At 38.7% G+C, this 21,831-nt stretch overlaps 1 protein-coding gene across 2 annotated transcripts in view; it reads left to right on the top strand.

Moving 5' to 3' along the window:
- The window catches only part of LOC118229279 (ubiquitin carboxyl-terminal hydrolase 13-like), a 39,460-nt gene that overhangs the window by 3,548 nt on the left and 14,081 nt on the right, over positions 1-21,831 (top strand). For both annotated transcript variants that reach the window (XM_035421125.1, XM_035421126.1), the window contains exons 2-11: positions 2,380-2,505; positions 7,818-7,878; positions 11,617-11,732; positions 13,308-13,450; positions 13,841-14,025; positions 14,388-14,482; positions 15,958-16,145; positions 16,967-17,038; positions 17,524-17,629; positions 19,955-20,080. In XM_035421125.1, coding sequence (XP_035277016.1) covers positions 2,380-2,505; positions 7,818-7,878; positions 11,617-11,732; positions 13,308-13,450; positions 13,841-14,025; positions 14,388-14,482; positions 15,958-16,145; positions 16,967-17,038; positions 17,524-17,629; positions 19,955-20,080 — 1,218 coding nt within the window. The remainder of the gene's footprint in view (positions 1-2,379; positions 2,506-7,817; positions 7,879-11,616; positions 11,733-13,307; positions 13,451-13,840; positions 14,026-14,387; positions 14,483-15,957; positions 16,146-16,966; positions 17,039-17,523; positions 17,630-19,954; positions 20,081-21,831) is intronic.

Here is a 21,831-nt window from a genome sequence, read left to right on the forward strand (position 1 = left end):
AGGAATATAGCCACCCCTGGCGCAGTGCCATACCCCTCAGCATTGCCCTGCACCAGTTCCTGCTGAGGATGACTGAGGATGGAAGGCAAGTGCGTGGACCAGGCTGTGTATCATTACCCACAAAGGCTCCCCACCCACAGCCATCTCATCTAGGCCCCTAGCATTCTCCAGCCCAAGTTCTCCAGGTCCTCAGCTCCTTACTGCCCAAAACCATGGGTTTTCCAGAGGGCCCACCACTGTGGGCCTGCCAGAGAGCCCTTTGTCTCGGATTACTGCAGGCTTCCCAGATGGTCCTCCTCTACCCACCCATTAGACCTTTCACAGGGTCCCATGCTGCCTGCTGCTGTGAATTTTCCAAATGGTCTCCTGCTGCCTTATTCCATTAGGCCAGCCCCAATGTCACAATTCCAACTGCCACTATGGGGCTTACTGAGGCTGGTGCCACCATATGCCCTCCAGAGGTGGCACTGCCCTATCCTGAGGGATGGCTAGTCGCTGCCATTCCACCACCCCCTCCCGAGGACCTGACAGAGGCTGCCACTCTTCCACCCATTCCTGGGGCCTTGCTGGAGGTCATCTCTCCAATCCCCTGCCCCTGGGCCCTAACAGAGGGTTCCTTGCTGCTGCAGACCTTCTGGAGGCTCCCTTGTTGCCTTCCATGGCAGACGTTCCGGAGGGCCCCTTGCTGTTTACCTCCATGGACCTTCTAGCAGTGGGCCCCTTCCCCTGCCACTACAGGGCTCCTTCGGGTTGGTTTTCTTGCCTCCCATGAGGGTTTCTACTTGCCTGGCCTGGAGGGCCCTCCAAAGGGAACTGCTGTGCACTAAAAGGATGATCCTTTAACACTGTGCCCAGGGGGTCTTACCAAGTCCACATCTGTACCTGCAACAGGGGTTAAACCCCTCAACGTCACACCCTCATGTGTTTCTAAAAGGGAGATCTGGCCTACCCACAATTTCCACCTAGCCCCGGGTTACAAGGGCTATTGGCGGTGTTTGATTCTGTGAGCTGTGGACTCCCTGGCTCTCCTCTTCATCACTTCCTCCCCTGGCTTGAAGCTAAGGGGCAGCTGTGTGGCACTAGGAAGGGTGTGGCAGGATTAGCTCTCTGCTTCCTGTGTATGGTGCGCTGGCCCTTCAGCACTTCAGGTGTTTTGGAGAGCTGTAGGACTCCTGGCAATATCAGCCACACTCACATGATAGCAGCCTTGGCTCATTGTTAAGCAGAGCAGCTGACACCAATTTCCAACTTGTTGGGCTCCATAAAAAGTCTAGCTTGAGACACCTTTTTCCCTATGTGGCAGCTGCAAGAGTTTTCTTCTTTGTTCATCTGGACCCTTTCCATTCTACTTTGTGATACTGGTGCCTTTTTGTTGTTTCTGATATTATTTTTGCCTTTGTTTATTTGTATTTTATTTTAAATAGTGAGTAAATACCACTCTGCTAACTGATCCTGGTCAAAATCTGAATCCATCATTTTTATATCCACAATTATTGACACCCCTGTTTTTAATACTTTATGCACCCTCCGTTTATCAAGATAACAGCTCCGAGTGTTTGAGGTGGGGGAACACACACACAGCAAGGTAGCTGAGAACGTTTCTCCATGCAGAATCTCCAGATTTTTCGAAGTCCTTGGACTTGGTGTTTAAACTCTCCTCTTCAGCCCACCCCGCACGTTTTCAGTGGGGTTCAGGCAAGGTGCCCAGGATGGCCATTGCAAAAGTTTGATTCTGTGGTCAGTTAGCTTTTTATTTATTTACTTACTTTTTGTGGATTTGGAGGAATGCTTTGGATCATTGCCCTTCTGGAACATCCAGCCATGACCCAGTTTAGCCTTCTGTCAGAAGCAGGTAGATTTTGGTTTTGGTCTAACATTTAGTACCTGTTACGTGACTGAATACAATCTTAACAGGGTTCCCAGGGCCTTTGAAAATAAAATGCATATGCTTAAAAAATGCATAAAATACATTAGTAAATTTATATATATATATATATATATATTTGGGCTTTTTCAGCTTTATTGGACAGTACAGTGTAGAGAGACAGGAAGAACAGGGGAAGAGAGAGGGAGAGACGTGCGACAAAGGTCGCGCGGTCGGACTCGAGAAGCTGACATCACGGCTCGTAATGAGCATGTTGACAGTGTTCTACAGGCTACGCCACGAGACACCCCAATAATAAATCTTAAAAGCAAGAATTTAATATACAAAAAAAAATGTATATCTTCAAATACTTATATGAAAAACACATAATTCTGGACCCTACTCTGTATTTGATTTATATGTTCCATCAGATTTCATCTTTCCTTCAGAGGCTTCCAAAACACAAATCACTATGCATGCTTGTGTGATCATTTCCATTTTCTTTCTTTTCCCAGGAGTCTGAGGGTGGCCTGTATGTGTGTATGAGCACGTTCCTTGGCTTTGGAAGGGAACATGTGGAGAGACATTTCCGCAAAACTGGACAGAGTGTGTACATGCACTTGAAACGTACAGTTAAAGAGGTAGGGGCCCCACATTTTATTTTTCATTTTCTCTCTATTCTGGGCTTCTCAACTTTGAAAAACTTATAAAACTTGTTTTATGAACAGCTGACCAGCATGACCTTTCAAGTAATTGATTGCTGTGCTCAGTCTTGTCTATTGTCTTGGAAAAAATATAACCAGCATCTTCAAACTGGTATGTCTTGTTAAGGCAGTTGTTCATTCTTTGGCAATGTGCCCTAGGAAAGTCTCACAGAGTGACACATAATTGACCTAAGCATATCCTGAGGAGGGGTGATTTCACTTGGTGGGGTATTTTTAGAAGAGACCAGGATTATGTCTATAGTGAACAATTTTCAAGAATAGTAACCATTTTATTTTGGGTATGTCATTTTCAGGCTTGTGTTAAAAAGGGGCAATACAGAAGGGTTTAAAACGTTACTTTTTAAATGTTTTTCGCAATAAATTTTATGTAGGCTAGTAATGAATAAGAAATTCAGATATTTCAGGTGGGAATTTCAGATTGATATTTCTGAGTAAAAGCTTTATTTGCTAGATATACAGCAAACATATTGGGACAATGGCACAATTTCTGTTTTGGCTCTATACTCTAGAACATTTAGATTTGAAATAAAACAATGAATATGAGGTTAAAGTACAGACTGCCAGCTTTAATCTGTGGGTATTTACATCCATATGAGATGATCTGTGTATGAATTATAACCCTTTTAAATGTAGTCACCCCATTTTAGGTGAAAAATCATGGGACAATTGACTGCTTAGTTGTTTTCTGGCCAACTGCACGTCATTGCCTTTTCATCGTTAGCTCATGCCAAGAAAACTAACAAAAGGTATTCATTCTAAGTGTGTAATTTGCATTTCAAGTCTGTTGCTGCTGTCTCTCAAAATGAGGACCAAAAAGTGTCAATGCCAGTAAAGCAGGCATTGACCTGAAAAAGTAGCATTGGCTAATTTGGCACTCATTGTTTAAGTAAATTCATGGAGCCTATGAATCTCTAGTGAGAATATTGGTTGAGACAATGAACCTACGTTCCTATTAAAGTTTATGTCTGTGTGCAATAGGCCTAATAGTAAGTTAGCTAACATGTATTGAACAAGTTTCCAATTAGTTATATTCTATTTTAGCTGTTTCATTCGGAAGTATAATCCGTTTTGTCAGTCAGATGTTATCGATCGGGAGACGGGCAGGGGGCGGGGGGGGTTTGGGGGGGCGGGTGGGGGCAAGATGGTGACAAGGCAAAAGTACTAGTTTTCTGAAATACTGTAATGTTGCTCTGGTGGGTTCACAGAGACAGTACAGGAGGATGTTGTCAGAGAAGAAGGAACAAGTGAGGAAGGAAGGAAGGAGGATGGAATAGTCATGTAAAATTTCATGATTATTTCTTACCATGAAAGACCAAAAGAAACTGAAATGTGTGCTATAGACAGTAAAAACGGTAAACAAATTTGCCCTGCTTCTTGCAACAAATGCTATCCTTGAATTGCATGGTCAAACAATCTAAATTGGGTATAACATCATTTCACTGAGTCTGATTTTAAAAGGCAACACAGCCAAGGGAGTTACAGAGTCCCTTAGTTATTTTGACAAGTCACAATGATTTTTAATCAGTTTTTCTTTAAATGCTGTATAATGTACTGACATTTAATTAAATTAATAATTGAACCATTGGACTCAATATCTAGACTAGCCTTCATAATAAAATACATAGATTTCTCAGGTTAATATGGTTGGGATGTTCCTTTATTGCAGGATAGATAGTACAGAGCGGGCCCATAATTACCAGTAGGCTACCTATATTCTTGTTAATTCTATACTTAGTGTACTATTATTGAACCACTAATTGCTAAGGCTACCATCATATAGTTAACAGCTGAATGTTTTTAAATCTGAAAAAAAGCTTGGCAATAAGTATATATACAAATTAGTAGAAGTCCTGAAATAAGTATTTTTATAGAATTACTGTGGACATAAAATCAAATTAAGTAGCAGCAAAAGTTCGGTCATTTGACCTTCCACCAGCTGCATAAGATAAGGGCTGATATTCTCAATGTTATAAACAGTAGTTAGACTGCCTGACACAGGAGTAGTTCTTAAGTAGCAATTTATGTGTCAACCTGAAAAAAATTCAGGATCAATGAGTAACATGTTTTGTATTTCTAAACTTAAGTAGATAATAACATAATTGACAAATGACAGTTATTGTTTAAATCTCTGACATCTGCAACAATAGAAAAGGAAAAAGTAAAATAGATCCAGATGAATTATCTAGAATCTTCCAAAATGACATGAAACTTAATTGAACCAATTACATAATTATTAGCTCCATTCTTTCATCTTTCATCAAAATAGCAACTAAAATCATTATCCTCATTGAGACCATTATGGCCTTAACAAATTTAATGCATGTATTCAAAACATCTCCCCCAATAAGAGCGAAGTTTGTCGGTCACCACCCCTTGCTGAGCTGTGAACTTCTTCAGTTACCATAAATCTCAATATGGCAACAGTATGATTAGCTTGAAGAAAATGTTTGGCTATTGGTTATGTAATATCTGTCCATCTTATAGGACTCTTATGTTCTGAGATTTGTGTTTTGATTTGTCTAGTGGTTTCTCAAATATGAATTAAGCTGCAGGGGCACTTGATTGAATAGACAACAAAGTCAGAATTACAGGTAACAAAACCTTTCACTTAATAAAATGTTACCTGAAAATGGATGTGTAAAAGTGTCAGTGTCAATCATTTTATCCTGTTATTACAGTGTAGCCTACAAATTTTCCACAAATCCTCTTATCCCCAATTAATCTTGTCAGTTAATCAAGTAATTTTGCTTTCACGTTTAGTTCAGAAGGAGGAAGTATATCACCAAGATTTTTACTTTGCATTGACGCTGCAGTTCAAGAGTAACCTTTTTACAATTTTCATTCACGATTTTACAATTTGCAAATTGTACCCTGTCTATATTATTTAAAAGTCTGTTCACAATTGATGGGGCAAATATACAGTAAGTTTCTAGCTATGGGTAGTAAATATGACATGTGGAAGTTGTAATCTATATAATTTAACTTCTGTGTCTAACAAGGTGTAGAAAATTGTTAGGTGGTATAAGTCCAGTAGATCCCAGTGTTTTTAGAAGTTAGCATATTTCTATTACTGTGGCAAGTCTAATGGATTGTACCCCACTCTTGACCACCGTAAGAAATGACTGATACAAAGAAATGGGATAATTACAACAATATTCAGTCAACCTGCTGCAATAAGCAAAAGCAAGGTTGAAGTCAATTCAATTTATATTCATTGGATAATTCCAGTTCAAATCTTGAGAATCATGGAATTCATCAATTTGAATGAGAATGAGTCTTGTAATTCCACTTGTTCAATTGAAATACATTTTGTCTGGTGCCCACATACTGTACTTTTGGCCTTGTAGTGTATCTCAGAATTGAGGATAATAAATTCTGAAAATAAGGAAGTGTGGATTAGGGCCATTTAATTCTGTCAAATTAGGTAATAAACTGAAATACAATTAAGAAATTTAAAAATGACCATCACGTTCTAATATTATTATTATTTTTTTTATTAATTCAACTTCATTTCCTGAATTTACTGTATTTAAATGGAATTAACACCACCTCTGAAGTTAATTAAGGCAATATGAGTTGATTTAAGAAAATAATTGAATTGAAGGAATTTGTGTAGGAAGAATATTGAATTTTGAATTGATCTGAGATTAATTGAATTGAGAATGAATTCAGTGAATTGTTTTGGGAAATGAATTGATATCATTTGAAGGGATAAGTGTTTGAACTAGAATTGAATTACTAGAATTCACCCTAATAAATACTGTGTTGCAATGAATATATCCACTGCTCAGTTTTGAGAACTAGCTTGTGCTGTAAATGCACAAGCAGAATCTGAGAAAAATACTGCTGTATGTGAAATGGAGGACCACCTGGGAAGAGCTACCATGGAGAGATGCGTCAATCAAGAGCCGTGTAGAGCAGCTAAATAAGAAGTATCCCCAGAAGGAGCTCTCGAGCCTTGCACTGCTTTGATGGAATGATGCAGTACAGTTTTGATTTTGCTCAGCAACTGAATTTTCCCTCTGATCCCCTAAGGTCTGGTCCCATTTATTTTAAATGTTCTCAGAAATGTACACTCTTGTGGATAGCATGTGAGACTTTCCCAAAACAGATACATTTTCTTACTGATGAGATCTGTCAAACAGAGAAAGAAGCAAATGTGTTTTTGTTTTGTGTTATCCAAGCTTCACCTTTTTTTCACCGTAGCATTTGTATTTACATTAACACTTATGAGAACATTGCTTGATGTGGCTCTTCATAAGTTGAATTGGGATTGAATGGGACATGCATCACAATGTTCATATGCCTGACTCATTATACTAAGCTCAGCTGTGATTGGTGCCTTGGCCTGGTAAAAAGACTATTTTGAAAAACTAGGATAAACTGTAGGCCTATCATTCATTAACATTGCTGATTTAGTTGTCTTATGTTATTGTAGATCAAATGCAAAGAGAGAGAGAAAATGGAGAGTTTGTTGTTCCAACTTTTGTCTGGTTGAATTTCCTCAGCGCCAAATGGGGAACCTGATGGAAAATTGCCATTTTGAATTGAAGAAGGGAGTAAAGGGAAAACCTAAAGGATTTGAAGGAATTTGAATAATTCTGTATGGAGGAATGTTCAAAGACCCGCCAATATGTCCTCCAATCTTAAATCCAAATCCTAAAAAGCTTAAATAAACTTCAATAGTGTTATCCTTGTGGATATCCATGTGAATGTAGGGTGCACATAGTACTGAAGATGAGTGTTTGAGTATTTGTGATAGACATTTATTTTGGAAATAAATGCAGAGTTTTAGTGTCATTTTTGGTTTCAGTTGACTCATAAAATCAATTAAAGAATAGCTTAGTACTATTATTTGTACTATTAGCACTATGTGTGCTATTTTTTGTCTTTCATTTATCTTTGGGGTGAATAGCTTTGGTGGGCTCTCTTATGTTTCATATGGCTGGGTTATATTTTTTTGCAGAATTTTGATGACTGAAAATGAAGGATGTTTGAAACAGGTGTGCTATTTGTTAGGAAGCAGGATATATAATCTGCAGGCATCTATGTTGCAATCACTGAAAGGACAAATGTATTTTTGTCCTCCAGCAAGGCTCTAGTCTTACAGTGAAATATCCCCCATTGTATATACAATGAAACTCCAGAAACTTTGTGCTGTGTATTGCACTGTTGTTCTCAACTTCTCATCATCTCCTCTCGTGTTCGCTGTTTGTGTTTTATCACAGAAAGCAACGGGAGCTGCAGGGGGTGCTGTGGCCAGGAGAAGAAATGGGAAGGTTTTCTTAGGTAAGATCATATCAATAATTATGCCTTCGAGTTTTCCTTTTTCTGTGATTACAGGGGACAGTAAAAAGGTATGCTGGGATGCATTTGTGCAGTTTCTGATAATAATCATTTCATCGGAACGGTCCTTGGTGCCTGTTATGTTTCTTTATAGCCCAAACAAGGTCTCTATCTAACACAACCCCTATCAGCTTACACAGCATTATAAGTTCAGTGGTAACAAAATTTTGTGAAAATTGCAAAAGACACAAAATGCTGATGTATATATTCCACGTTTTCTTTTCTTTTTTACATTTTATGGGATCATGGAAGGGAGATTTAGAGGCGTGTTGTCCACCCCCTTTAATACTTTGATTGTAAATCTTAATTTGAATAAAAAAAGAACATTTGCTTTTATTTCAAGTAGTTTAGTACAGAAGCAATTCTAGTTCTATTTAAGAGACCAAGGGCCTCATTTATAGAATGGTCTTACGATCAAATTGTGTCTTAAATAGTGGCTTACGCAGATAACCATGACAAAATAGTTATTTATAAAATCCTACTTTGACATGGATATGATCGTAACTCTACGTGAAGTTTATATTTGACATATTTTAAGCACCTGCTGGTTTTGTGGACGTACTGCACGTTTGATGGCTGCTTGCAAATCCCTGTGGTGGGCAGTGTTCGTGCTCGTGAACAGTGCAAGAAATGTTGAAATGTAACCTTTAGAGGAAAATGGCTGTTATCGTCTGCATTCACAAGATGGAGTAATTGAGTTCAAATTGTTCAAGTTCATTTTAGATTTATAAATCACAGGTGCGTAAGACTCTTTAAACCAACGTAAGCAACTTATTTTCGGTCTGAGTTATTTTTATAAATCCAGCTTAAGCACAACTTTGCAAAATGATCTTAAGATAACATTAAAGTTTAAACCCCAGAACATTTTTATATTTGAAGTCCCAGAAGTTCAGCATGTTGCACCCATTGTTTATTCCTCTTTCTGTGGGATCTGTTGGCTCATTGCCATCCACTCTCACCTGGAAATAGGCTGATGTTCTTAGACAACAGCAATCTTGGTGTCACAGCACTGTTTGTACACAACAGGTGGACACTGGTCACATGGTAACCGCACTCTGTGGCCTGGCTCCCTGTTGCCATAGCGGTTTCCCAGGCCGAGTGGTCACCGTCCTGCCCCTGCCCTGCTAAATTTAGCCCATTTATTTGTATATTGAGTTCTAAATCCAAAGTACCACATGCTCCAGCCATGCTTTCTCCTCTACCGCCCCGGGTTAGCTTACAGTTGGTTAGCCTGTCGCCTCACTTCTGTCAGCTGCCCTGTTCAATCAACAGCCCCACCCCTCCCCCCTCCCCCAGACTGACACACATCTGCTGCTGGTGGGATGACATGTGAGGGCAGACCAGATGGAATTCACCTTTGCTGATGGCGGCTTGCTTGCTATCCCACCCCAGTAAACTAGGAGAAGTGGGGCTTCAGTATCAAGGCAGCTTGCCCCCCCCCCCCACCTCAGTCCTATGCATGCCACTCCATCACACACGTCTGGCCAATGACTTTGCCAGCCCAATGGAGACGGTAACGCAGCACTAAGCCATCAGGACTTGTTGATCCTAGAGGGTCTCTCATGATGGCAGCACCCTCTGCACACAATTCCATGGCTCAGTTCCCACCCGTTTATGATGTTGATGGCGTCCAAGGCTGAATGCTTCTGACAACTTAACATTTTGGCCAGGGTATAACGTTCCTTTGGTGTCATGGAAATGTTGAGCTTCATTTTATTTTACTAAACAAATATGTGCACCATTAGGGTAAAAGCATTAAAAAATGTGATCAGATTATTTGCCTGAATTCCTGCTTTTTTGAGGTCCTTGAAGCTCATTAAAATAGTCTTGCAATTGACAGGTTTTCTTCTACTGTTATTTAATACTTGTTTTGAGTGTCACTCCTGGCACATTACTGGTCAGTAATGTAATTGTGATGTGACTTCTGTTTGTAAGTGGTTTTATTTATATCTTTAAATAGTGTGAAATTCAAAGAACAAATTGACTAATTAATAACAGGTATGACTAGAAGTGAAAAATTAATTAAAATCATGTTATCCCTGCTCGTGTTGTCTTTTTGGCAGTTAAAATTGTAGAGAGAGAGAGAGAGAGAGAGAGCATATATAGGAAGATGGTGACAGGGCAAAAGGAGCAGGTATCAGGGAGTGTGTGTGTGTGTGTGTGTTTGTGTGTAGAAAGGTAATATGAAAAAAAATATATGACAGTAAACTAGGGCTGTCAAAAAATATTCGAGGTTCGAAAACTATTCTAAAATCTTTTTTTTTTTTTTAAGTTCGAACCTAAATTTGAGCATTCGAATATTAGTTTCTGATTCCGCGTTTTGTAATTAACATAAATATACAGGCTTTAATTTCATGCTGCGAATCATGTTCATGCAGGCAAAGTTCATTTCCTGTGCTAAGGTTACTGGCCAGCTAACAATTTAGGCTAAATAATGTTCCCATGGCAGGCTGTTGTCTTTCTGTTCTGAAGATTTTGATAAAATTGGATGATAAAAGAAGCTAAACAAACTAAACCGAGTAAGTAACTTAGGCTATGTTGTTTTAGGCTACATGTATTACCCGTTTGAATAGTTTTTGTGTTAAGAAATAAACAGGGATTTCCTATAAACAATCATTTCCCTATTATTGTGCCGAGTTGTGGCAAATTACATCCACGAGAAAGTGCTTCATTTGCACATTCATTTGCGCATTAGGCTATAGAAACTGCAGGGGGCTCATTTATAAAATGAACTTGCGTGCATACGTCAAGTGAAGTCCTGACGTAGAGTCACATCCATTTCCACGGTCAAATCGAGTCATGTTGAAATTTTATAAATCACTACTTTGACGTGATTTGCTACGTACGCGCCACACAGTTGATCTAAAATACGTTTTGTAAATGAGGCCCCAGATGTAGTAACCTAGTTTGAAAGTTCAACGATATCCTCTATTCTACTGCCCGCTTGTGGAAAATAACGCGCAGGCCAGTTTAGAGAGAGCGTCACGTGCATATTGCACCCGACTATAAGCAGCTTATTTTTTGTTAATTATAGGTAAATGATATTCGAATATATTCGAACGCTAACTAATTACAAAAGCTAATATTCGAACTCAATTTCATGGCACTTTTGACAGCCTTACAGTAAACTTGCAAATGTTGATATCATGAACCAGACCTGGGTCAAATACATATTTGTTTTGGATTCAAATACTTTTCTACGCTTTACTGATCTTGTCTGATGTATTGGAACCAATTGAATACTCTCAAAAAGTGCCAACCCTGCCTTCTGGTCATATTGGCAGGCTCAGTTACACCAGGAAAGATCAATAGAACACAGAAAAGTATTTGAATCCAAAACAAATACGTATTTGACCCAGGTCTGTTATGGACATATTGCTTTCTTACATTCGCAATTTTCTTTTCAAATTGTTCTGCACATACGGTTTATATTTACAAGTTTGATTTACCTGTACACATTGTTACTTGTGCATAAATTCTGAATTTGCTCTGTATGCATCATATACAGTGCATTTAGAGGTTCAGCACCAGGGACTGACTCCCTCAGAAGGTTTGAAATACACCCATGATCAAGTAATTGGTACTGAACCATATTTCCCAAGCCCCTGTTTGATTTCTGTATTGGAGCCTGTAACAGTGTTTTAGTAATGAAATGTCTGCCTTCTTCTTTTGAATATGTAGAGCTTAACCGTGATTTTAACGGAGATGATTATGAATGTGAAGATGAGGCCAAACTTGTCATATTCCCAGAGCACCATGAGATCCCCTTACCAAATATTGAGGAGTTGCCTGCACTGGTCAGTGAGTGTGCTGATGTTTCACGTTCATCATGCATGCTGCTCATTTGTTTGTGGGAATGTCTGTCTTGTGCAGTGCAGCATAGAAGCAGTAGTTACTTAAAAAATAATTTTTCTGTGATTGTTGCAGTGATTGATTTTTACATTTGCTGATACAGTGACACCTGTTTATAAGAGTAGCATCCATTCTGGAACACTAGTATATTCATAGAGGTGGACTGAATTCAGATGGATGGAAAGAGACTGAGCCAGCGCCAACTGCAAGAGCCAGCAGCTGCAAGTTGGAAAATATTTGGCTATAATATTACCTGGGGAGGGGTCTCTGTCAGCAGGATGTCCACGTCTCATTACAGAGTGATCACCGGAGTACTCATCACATACTCTGTGGAGCCCACTGTGTGCCTGCACAGGTCTCACATGAAGTGTCCTCCAGCTCTCTGTTATGTTTCTCTTAAGTGTGAGGGCTTAACTCAGTGGTGTCAAACTCGTTGCCACGGAGGGCCGTGTGTATGCAGGTTTTCATTCCAACCAATTAATGCTGCCTTAATTGAGTCCAATTACTCATTCAGCCATGTGCGTTTAACTGCATTGAAGCACAGAATATAATAAAATTTTTATTTAGACAATGCGGGTCACCATAGACGTCGGGTCACCATTGTGCACAAACCTGCATCCCTAATTCAGCAAATAATTTAACTAATTATATAATCAAGGCTGGAATGAAAACCTGCATACACACGGCCCTCCATGGCAACGAGTTTGACACCACTGGCTTAACTGGTCGGCTGCATGTGTAAAAAAGCAGTGGCTTGACATCATGTGTTTTGGACGTGATCTGTCTGAATTCTGTCAAATTGACCGAGGAGGTTGGAGTGATGAGCAAATTCGACATTCCATATTAGGGGTAATAGGGATAAAAATGTGCATATAAAGCATAGATAGCATTGACCATTTGAAAGTACTTCTATTTGTTTACATTGTAGCATAAAATTACAACATTCAAACTACAGCTTATATCAAATATGATGCATAAAAAGAATGTACCGGATTTGTAACCCTACTTCACAGAATTTACACACTTGTTACATAGAAACTAACAAACTAAAACTGTTCCAGTTATCTTACAAAAGCATTGTAGGTAGTGTTTGTGTTGTGTGTTGTGAGGAAATAAATATTTTCAGTTTTATTTTTATAGTATCCAGTATCCCAGTTTTAGTGTCTCATTTAGTAGACCCACTGACATTGATATGAACGTACCGAAAAGGCCATAGCAGTGAAAATTTAAATTATTGTAACTGCGCCAACTGCATAAAGGACTCATTGAGTTCACTGAAGCTGAAGCTGCACAGACTGTGGTACTCGCTAACTTTGATTAACTAGAAGTGGGCTTGCCAGTTGGCAGAAAGAGCTTGTTTTCCAACCATCACGAGTGCCCTGTTCATGCCCTGTTTGGCCTCTGTATGTGTTATCAGCAGTACTGCACTTGGTCTGTCAGACAACCAAGTGTGCTAGAAACAGGGTAGGTGACAGAAAGACCGTTCTAACATGTTTCTTGTCACCCCCTGCCCCCCTCAGGTGACAATAGCATGTGATGCCGTGCTCAATGCAGCATCTCCGTACAAAAAACAGGAGACCCTTGCCTGGGAAGACGAGATTCAGGTGTCACGACATGCCAGGAGTCTCCGACAGGAGGGTAATGGGGTGCAGATCCCTCCCAGGTAAAACAAATTGGTGCAGCTCACTCATAGTGCATATTTGTAGATCTGGAAATATAGATCCCTTCTATGTAATGCCAAATAGATGTAATGTAACCCAACATTTGCTCATCATTGCAATGGAAATTTATACCCTACTAAGCTATAGATCTAGTTTTAGAAATATTTAATATAAATGAAACATAAAATTCTAGTGTTTTAATCCGAAAGGGTACCAAAAGCGTGGAAATAATTGACATCACAGCAGCGCCTGTGTCCAGGGAAGCACTGGGCATGACGGTTGTTTCACTGAAGAGTAAACTCGAAAGCTCATCCTGTCATAATGTAGAATGTTGATTGGCTGTTCTATAGTGTTGCAAAGTAAGATTTTGTTTCGATGCTCACACTGCTCAGTGGCTGGAAGTGTTCCAAATGTGAGATGAGAGAGAACCTGTGGTTGAACCTGACGGACGGTGAAGTGCATTGTGGGAAGTGGTTCTGTGATGGTACTGGAGGCAATGGGCATGCACTGGAGCACTACCGGGAAACAAACTTCCCACTGGCAGTCAGACTGGATTCCATCACTGCAGATGGGGCTGGTCAGTATTCCAATTCACACAGTTGTAACAATTAAAGCTATAATAAGTGGTTAACACAGAAATACTTCAGTGTTAACCACTTATTAAAGACAATGACGTCATTTTTTGTACTACATAAAAATGCACCTATATGTAGAAATGATACTATATATATATATATATATATATATATATATATATATATATATATATATATATTCCATTCCTAAACCTTTGTCTATACTTTTCATCCTCAAAATATTTCATGTTTTCCACAAACCGGTACTTCTTTCTGCTCCATGTTGCACAGATTCCTGTATTATTGTTCCAGTTGCTCAGTGCTTTAGTCTCAAGTAACATAATTCTTGTACTTCTCTTTTCAGATGTATATTCATTTGATGAAGAGGAAGCAGTGTTGGACCCATATTTAGCAAATCACTTAGCACACTTTGGAATAGATATATTGCAGGTTCAAAAGGTGAATTTTATTTAAATCTTTCATAAAGACTGCGCTATGGTAAAATAACCCAGAGAAAGCCTTAACAAAATCTTTTCAAGAATTGAGAATTCAAAAGCAGATTGTGCCTTACTTTCTACAATATATTTCTATTGCTTTGGAAATCCACCTTGATCGTCTTGGATCACAAAAATACCAGCAGGCTTCTGATAATAATTGTCATAATTACATGTACGTTAATAATCCAGGGCCTCATTTTGAAATGAAGACCTATTTCTTGTGGTTTTACATTGGTATTTCAGCTATGAGACAAAATATACAAAATATACATTTCATGTACAAAACAAAATGAAAACGTTGCTATTCTGGTTTGTCAATGACACACGTAGGTTCACTAAATTAGCTAAAGTATGGCTACAGAGCCGAAGCCTCTTAGTATATTTCATTCATTAACCTTCAGGGGTTGCTATAGGTACTCGCAAGGCACAGTCAAGTAACAAATTGTACAGATGAGCGGATATTGTGGCCTTTCTAAAAGCAATTAGTTGAGCCAACATGGGCAAAGTAAAAGCAGGAAAGTGAACATGGTTGGAACATCAAACGCACACACTATGAAAAGCATGTCTTTTATTAACAATAAAGCATGCATAGGATATAACGATTGACTGCCAATTAAAAACAATCATGAATTAAGGTGTACACTTAGAGGGGGAATCATCTGTCAACGGGAAAACACTGCCTTCAGCAGAACTGATAATTGCATTTTATTCAGATTTCTTTTCCTTTCTGATGTTGACCAATAATATTCAGACATTTTTTCATTCATTGTCCTGGAAATCTGGTGTTACCAATGAAAATTACATTGCTGCTGAGCCTCACACACATGCACGCACACACAGGCACACACGTACACATGCACACACACAAACACACAAATTAGATGTTGATAAAACATGTTGAATCCAATTAAAGGTAGGTCTTCTGTCTGCGTCAGAGGTTAGCAATGGGTTATTAAGATTGTTGTTATCATATCTTCAGTTTAGAAACAATTGTGTTTTGGGAATTATTTTTGTAGCTCAAAGCTATGCATTTGAAATTGCCAGTAAAATTATAGTTGTGTCATATATAATGGCTAATCATTTAGAACATCAGGGTTAGCACTATTTGTAAAACACAGCTTTAAAAATAGATCATTTATTATGATATTTCAGAATTCATGATATGTCAGTGTTAAATCACAAGTTTGATGCTTTGAAAGCGCGGCCATTGCCCTGCCAATGTACATTTTCTCCAACATCCTGCCTAAACCATGCCCACTTCCATTTTTTTTTACCCCAATACATATCGATGCATTTTGTTGGTTACAGATGCATACACCGACTGATACAGGAACAGGTCCTCCATTTCAAATTCGTAGTGAAATCCACACAAATTCTATAAATGAGCCCCTGGTGAGGAAATGTTGTATTTTGTAAATGAGAGGCATGTTGGTACAGATGCAGAACGGGCACACGGACAAAGAGATGCGGCTGCGCGCCAGGGAGTGGGAGGTGATCCAGGAGTCCGGCCACAAGCTGAAGCCCGTGTATGGCTCCGGCTACACCGGCGTTAAGAACCTGGGAAACAGCTGCTACCTGGGAACCATCATGCAGGTCCTCTTCAGTATCCCACAATTCCAGAGGACGTGAGTATGCGCGTGTCCATGTGCCCTCTGATCGCACTAAAGCACGAAGCGGCACACTCGCGATTTAACTGGCCCAAACTCTGCTCTGTGTATCCTGAATCCAGTCAGTGGGCTCTGTTATGAGCATATATGCAAAATTGTTTTGAACTATTCATTACAATTGCAAGTGTAGGTTTATCCCTTGTCCTCAATGACCCCTGTGCATGTACCCTGAAACGCTTTCAGCCAGCTGCTGCTTTTTTCCCACAATCCATCAGAGGACAACACTGCTGAGTGCTGACACAGCATGTGCAGGCAGACTGTAGGTACTTGATCATCAGAGGATTCTTTCAGAATAAAGACAGGGAATACCCTAGCAACCATTGTGTATTGTGCAGCGGCTTTCCTCCTATTTTATTTCAATTTCTAAGCCCTATGTAGTCTGTGTGCTTTTAATGTAGCTAACCGCATTTTCCTATGCATGTTATGCTCATTTGTTGCTCTATCTAGGCATATCATATGTGTCGAAAAATATAAACATTAAACAGAACATGTGAACTGGGATGGAATGAAAGAAGTCCCTGTATAGAAGTTTATGCATGAAATATATGGAAATACATATTAAATATGTAGGAATACATTGATATAAAAATATTTTAAAACTGTCTGGGGGATTCCAGGTGTTTTCATTTTGTGCTCATACATTTATGCCAAATGGATGAACAAGCACACATTCATATATGCATTTAATCTTAAATGTTTTTTTTGTTTTTTTTTCTCTAGGCTCAAAGCCCTTTTTAACTTGCTTCTGTGAATTTGCTATTTTATTCCTTTGTTCACAGCTATGTGGGGAATCTTCAGAGGATTTTTGATTACTCGCCCCTTGATCCCACAAAGGACTTTAGCACACAGATGTAAGTTCTTGCAAACCTGATAACCAAGGTGATAGAACATCCATATTAACAACCTGCTCCAAATTACTTTGATAAATACATTTTTATAGTGTATATGACCACTTACCAATGCCTCATATACAATTGCACCTACAAATTTACATAAAATTCACTACTGTGGAATAATTATTCCGCAAATGGCTCATTTGTTATCTGGGATCTTGAATTTTTTGTTTATGAAACCTGTGAAAAAAGAGTAAATGTTTTGGCTGTTTATGTAATGAATAACTGGAGCTGAAGCAAGGGATCGGTGCATAATTTGATGTTTCAGGATTCGAGTCTGGCTTGTTTATCTCATGGAAAATATCACATACATCAGAGGCTGTATACAGCAAGAGAGAAAGTATTATATGGTGCAAGTGTATAGGGAAGGGATTTCAGACTGTGTTTACTCAATTTTGGAAGGCTTATGTTTGTTTTTTTGTTGTTTGCTTGGTTCATTGTAGGGCAAAGCTTGGCCACGCATTACTCTCAGGCCAGCATTCCAAACCGCCAGTGAAATCCGAGCTCATAGAACAGGTGATGAAAGAAGAACGCAAAGTATTAGACTGGGTATGTCCAGCGTGAATGCCTGCGTATGTGCATGAAAACACTGGCTTCAAAGCTGACACTTTGACTACATTTACATTTACATTACATTTATTTGGCAGATGCTTTTATCCAAAGCGATGTACAAAAGTGCATTTCATGGTCATGGACAACTACAAAACACAGGTTCAGTAAGATACAATACTTAATTCGTACAGCTATTTCTAGCCAAGAACACAGTGTTCACAGTTCACACAGTGAACACTATTCTGACCTAACCTCTGCCAAGCCAACTAGGCAGAAGAACAAGCTACAATATTAGGACAAATACAAATTACCAAAAAAGTGCTGGAATGGGGGTACATGTAACGAGTGTCATGAAAGGGGGGGACTAAACTCTTTTATCTTCAGTTAGGTTCATTTGTCTTCACTACACAGTTTGATATGCCCTTTCTGATTTAATGATGCTGCCCATTTTGAAGTTATACATTTTTATTCTGAATCCAAAAAAGAGGGTGTATGTATGTTTAATATGTGTGCTACATCCAACTATTTTTCATAAATAATGTCAATTTTTTTATGTTTGCCTACTGCTAGTATTACATATATTTTTAATATAGAAATATTAAGAAACCTAAAATAAACTAATTCACAAAAAATACCGTGGAACCTCTGGAACTTACTACAGAAAAAATTTTATGTGGGGAATGTAGATTGTTCAAAACATGGAAATGTTTGTAACTGTTTGTAAAGTGAAGTTAAAATAGACCCATTTTAATTTCAGTCATTGATTTGAATGGTTAATTTATTCAATTATACAGGCTACTTTCCTTTTGTAACCTTAATATGTTGGTTTTCTGAATGATAGTCTGCATTTCCTTTTTAGTAGATGTGATAAAGTTAACATACACACTTAACAATGGAATAATCTGCGTGTTGACAGACAGATACAAACAAAAAGAACAGTTGAAATGTCCATTACAGAAAAATTATCTTACGGAGAAATTTGATGACCAAGAAAAACATTAGGTAGAAGGATTCTCAGGCCAGATTGTGAGTTCAAAGCAAGCTTGAGATAATTCTTGCAATGTTGCTAAGACACAGCATCAGTGAGGGAACATTGAAGGGAGGGCAGCTTTTGTTTACTTAGCTCAACTTAAATGGCCTCTAGTTTTGCCTATGAATTATTAGACATGTCAGTATGTAAAATGATGCATTTAAAATGCCATGTTTTATTGCCCACAACAAAATACTGTCTTGTTTATTTTATGCTGCTACTTCATAAATGTTCTATCCTTGAAACCAATTTGGGTTTTATGGAGGTTTGATGCGCAGCTTATGCAGTGGAAGATTTCTAGTTTTTTATCAATGGAAAGTGTGACTTTTTTCTATTTAATGCTCGCCTTTTTGCATCAGTGATAGTAGCAAAGTAGCAAAGTGAATTTGTGAATTGGTGCTTTAAAGGTGTTTAAAGTTCTACTGTATGTTTTGTTGTATTTGTTTGAGGTTGCAGACATAGTTATACTAACAGGGTTTTTTTCATTTATTATTTCAGAAATGCCTGTACGATGTCTAGCTGCATACATTTATAACAGTATGTCTGAATGTTGATCATGTATAAATTAGAAATCAGTCAGTGAAATACCATTTAAATGCCCCCCAATCATCATTATTACATTTTTGGCTAGCTGCACCTGCTGCAAGCATGCAGACATTCTCAATTTCTGATTGCATGGGAATGGTTCATCGGAAAGTTTTTCATTCATTATGCAGAATGCCTCTATGCTTGGTGTTGTATGTAAAGCATATCAAAGATTCTTTGGACCGCATGCACCAAACCACATTTTAGATTGAGAAGATGGGCATGTAAGACATTCGAAAATAAATGTTTTTTTCAATTGTTGATCTGTGAAAGTAGTTGTAATTGAGGATACCATTTGCTAGTGTTACTGAGAAAATACTGGCAAAAGTGACTCATAACAGCTGCTGTTGGTCTAGCTGTGTGTCCTAGACATAAAGGTCCTTTTTTTGCCAGAATGGGCTATTTATTTTTGACTGACTGTCTTGCCCAGAGCAACATACAAGGTCATCATGGCAAGTACTGAAAATGCATTTCACAGGTCAACAGTAACAACAAGGACATAAGGTAGAACAGCCAATAGAACAGTCGTTGGTCATGAAGCTGAAAATGTAATTATAATCGTGCTGAAGTAATTATAGAAAGAGCTAAACAACTGTGCTTGACAGCAACACAGAAGTGACACAAGCATTATTGCCTCCTACAGTGGTGCCTTTAATTATGTCTGTGTTTATGTGTTCAGAGTGTTTGATGCCTTCTTGTCATTCCAGCAACAACAGAGAGGGGTCTCCCCCAGGATGCTCAAGGCCTTGATTAGTAAAGACCACCCCGAGTTCTCCTCTATCAGACAACAGGATGCACACGAGTTCTTCCTACACTTACTGAACTTTGTTGAGGTTTGTACACTCATATATGAGAAGTTGTTCAACATTATTCAAGTAAATGACCCTCCTTTGAACTTGGAGAACAATGCAATGCCTTGCAATGCTTGTTTTTAAATTAAGGTCAAAGAAATTGGTGAAAATACAAAATCACACTTTCCAAATTATATCTGTGAAATAAATGCTTACTTGTAAGGCAAACTTAAGGACAGATGTTGATTACATATATGAGGTTTTGCAGAAGCACTACAGGAGGGACTTTTTAGCAATCAAAGAACTGCAGGTACTCAAGCCATATTTTTTCTCCCCTTTTCCCTTAGATAACTTTTGACTGGTCTGTGCCATTGTTTACCAAACTTTCTTGGCTTGTTTGGATGGCTGGACTCTTTCCTCGGTTAAAATACGACACAGATTTGGCACCTATATTGGTACTATACTGCACATTACAGTCATTTGACACATGAGTCCAACCAGGGTGCAGACCCTGTTTCACAGAGAGTTACACATTTTGGTTCATAGGACCTTCTCCTGAGGGGAAGAATTTCAAACTGAGAGTTGGGGGATGGGAAAAATCACCAATGATAACATATACCCCATGACAGATGCAAATTTTAAACGGGTTAAGGAGATGGCTTGTTGTCTGCATATTAACTTTCCGGCAGTTAAAACAGGGCATTCTGCCAATTATATCTGCCGGAACTACTTTCCGGCGGTTATATCAGGTTATATCAGGTTATATCAGGTACCCAGTGCACCCACACAGCACCTACCACTTTATTTATCACGGGTAGGTCTCCACAAAATAGTGGATTAACTTCAGCATTACCTGACTTACAAATAATGGCTCTGGTTGGGTCCCATCAAGTGCTGGAGAGTTTGAAGTGTGAATGGAAAGTCTGTTCTGCCTGTCCATTATGAAAGAAAACAATTTTATTGGATTTAGGAATGCATTGTTTAATCAGTATCTGAGTTTTTATTTGTTTTTGAAAAATTCAAAGAATGTAAAAAAAAAAGACTTATTCATTGTTACAGGCCTCTGTATGATGTCTTTATGTTAATGATTCCTGAAGAAAATTTGTAGGAACATTTCTGCACACTGCACCATGAGGTAGCTATAAATATATTGTGTGCACCATGACCCCTGGAATTTAAAAAAAGTTTTAAAAGTGAATGTGGTCTGAGGCGAAAGTGAACATGGTCTGAATCTGAAGCAGGTTCTCTGAAGCAGCTTTTCCCCATGGGTTAAATTTAGCACCGCCTATCTGTTACCCATGGCACTTAATGTTTCATCGTCACCCTGTCCTCTAAAACATGTCCAGACTGGAAACTGCTGTTGCCTTTGCTGATTGCCCCTGGAATGAGCTAGCACTGCATACGCATAATTGCAGTTTAAATTAGTTTCTTTTGTATGATGGCTTTAATCCTATAAACAACATATTTGATTTCAGGCTCATGTATCCCTCAAGACTATGTGCCCTTGGTTTTGGCCAGCTCATTACTTGCTTTTACAATCAGAATCAAGACAGTGCATAACAGTTCTCCCGAATTTTGTGTGGTCAGTTTGTGAATGCAGAGAAACAATATCTAAATTAACTGGGATGGGTGAAGGCATGAGGTTACCTTGAAGGAATAAAAGCTTAACTGGATTAAACCTATACTTTTAATTTCTTACTGGTCCAATACGTCAATTTAATCAGAGTTGGCAGCGCCATATTCTTATCTGCATTCATTCAACTTACTTGTGTAACTCACATTCTTATTACTGG

Source organism: Anguilla anguilla, chromosome 6 (genome assembly GCF_013347855.1).
Source record: "Anguilla anguilla isolate fAngAng1 chromosome 6, fAngAng1.pri, whole genome shotgun sequence".
Lineage (NCBI taxonomy): Eukaryota > Metazoa > Chordata > Actinopteri > Anguilliformes > Anguillidae > Anguilla > Anguilla anguilla.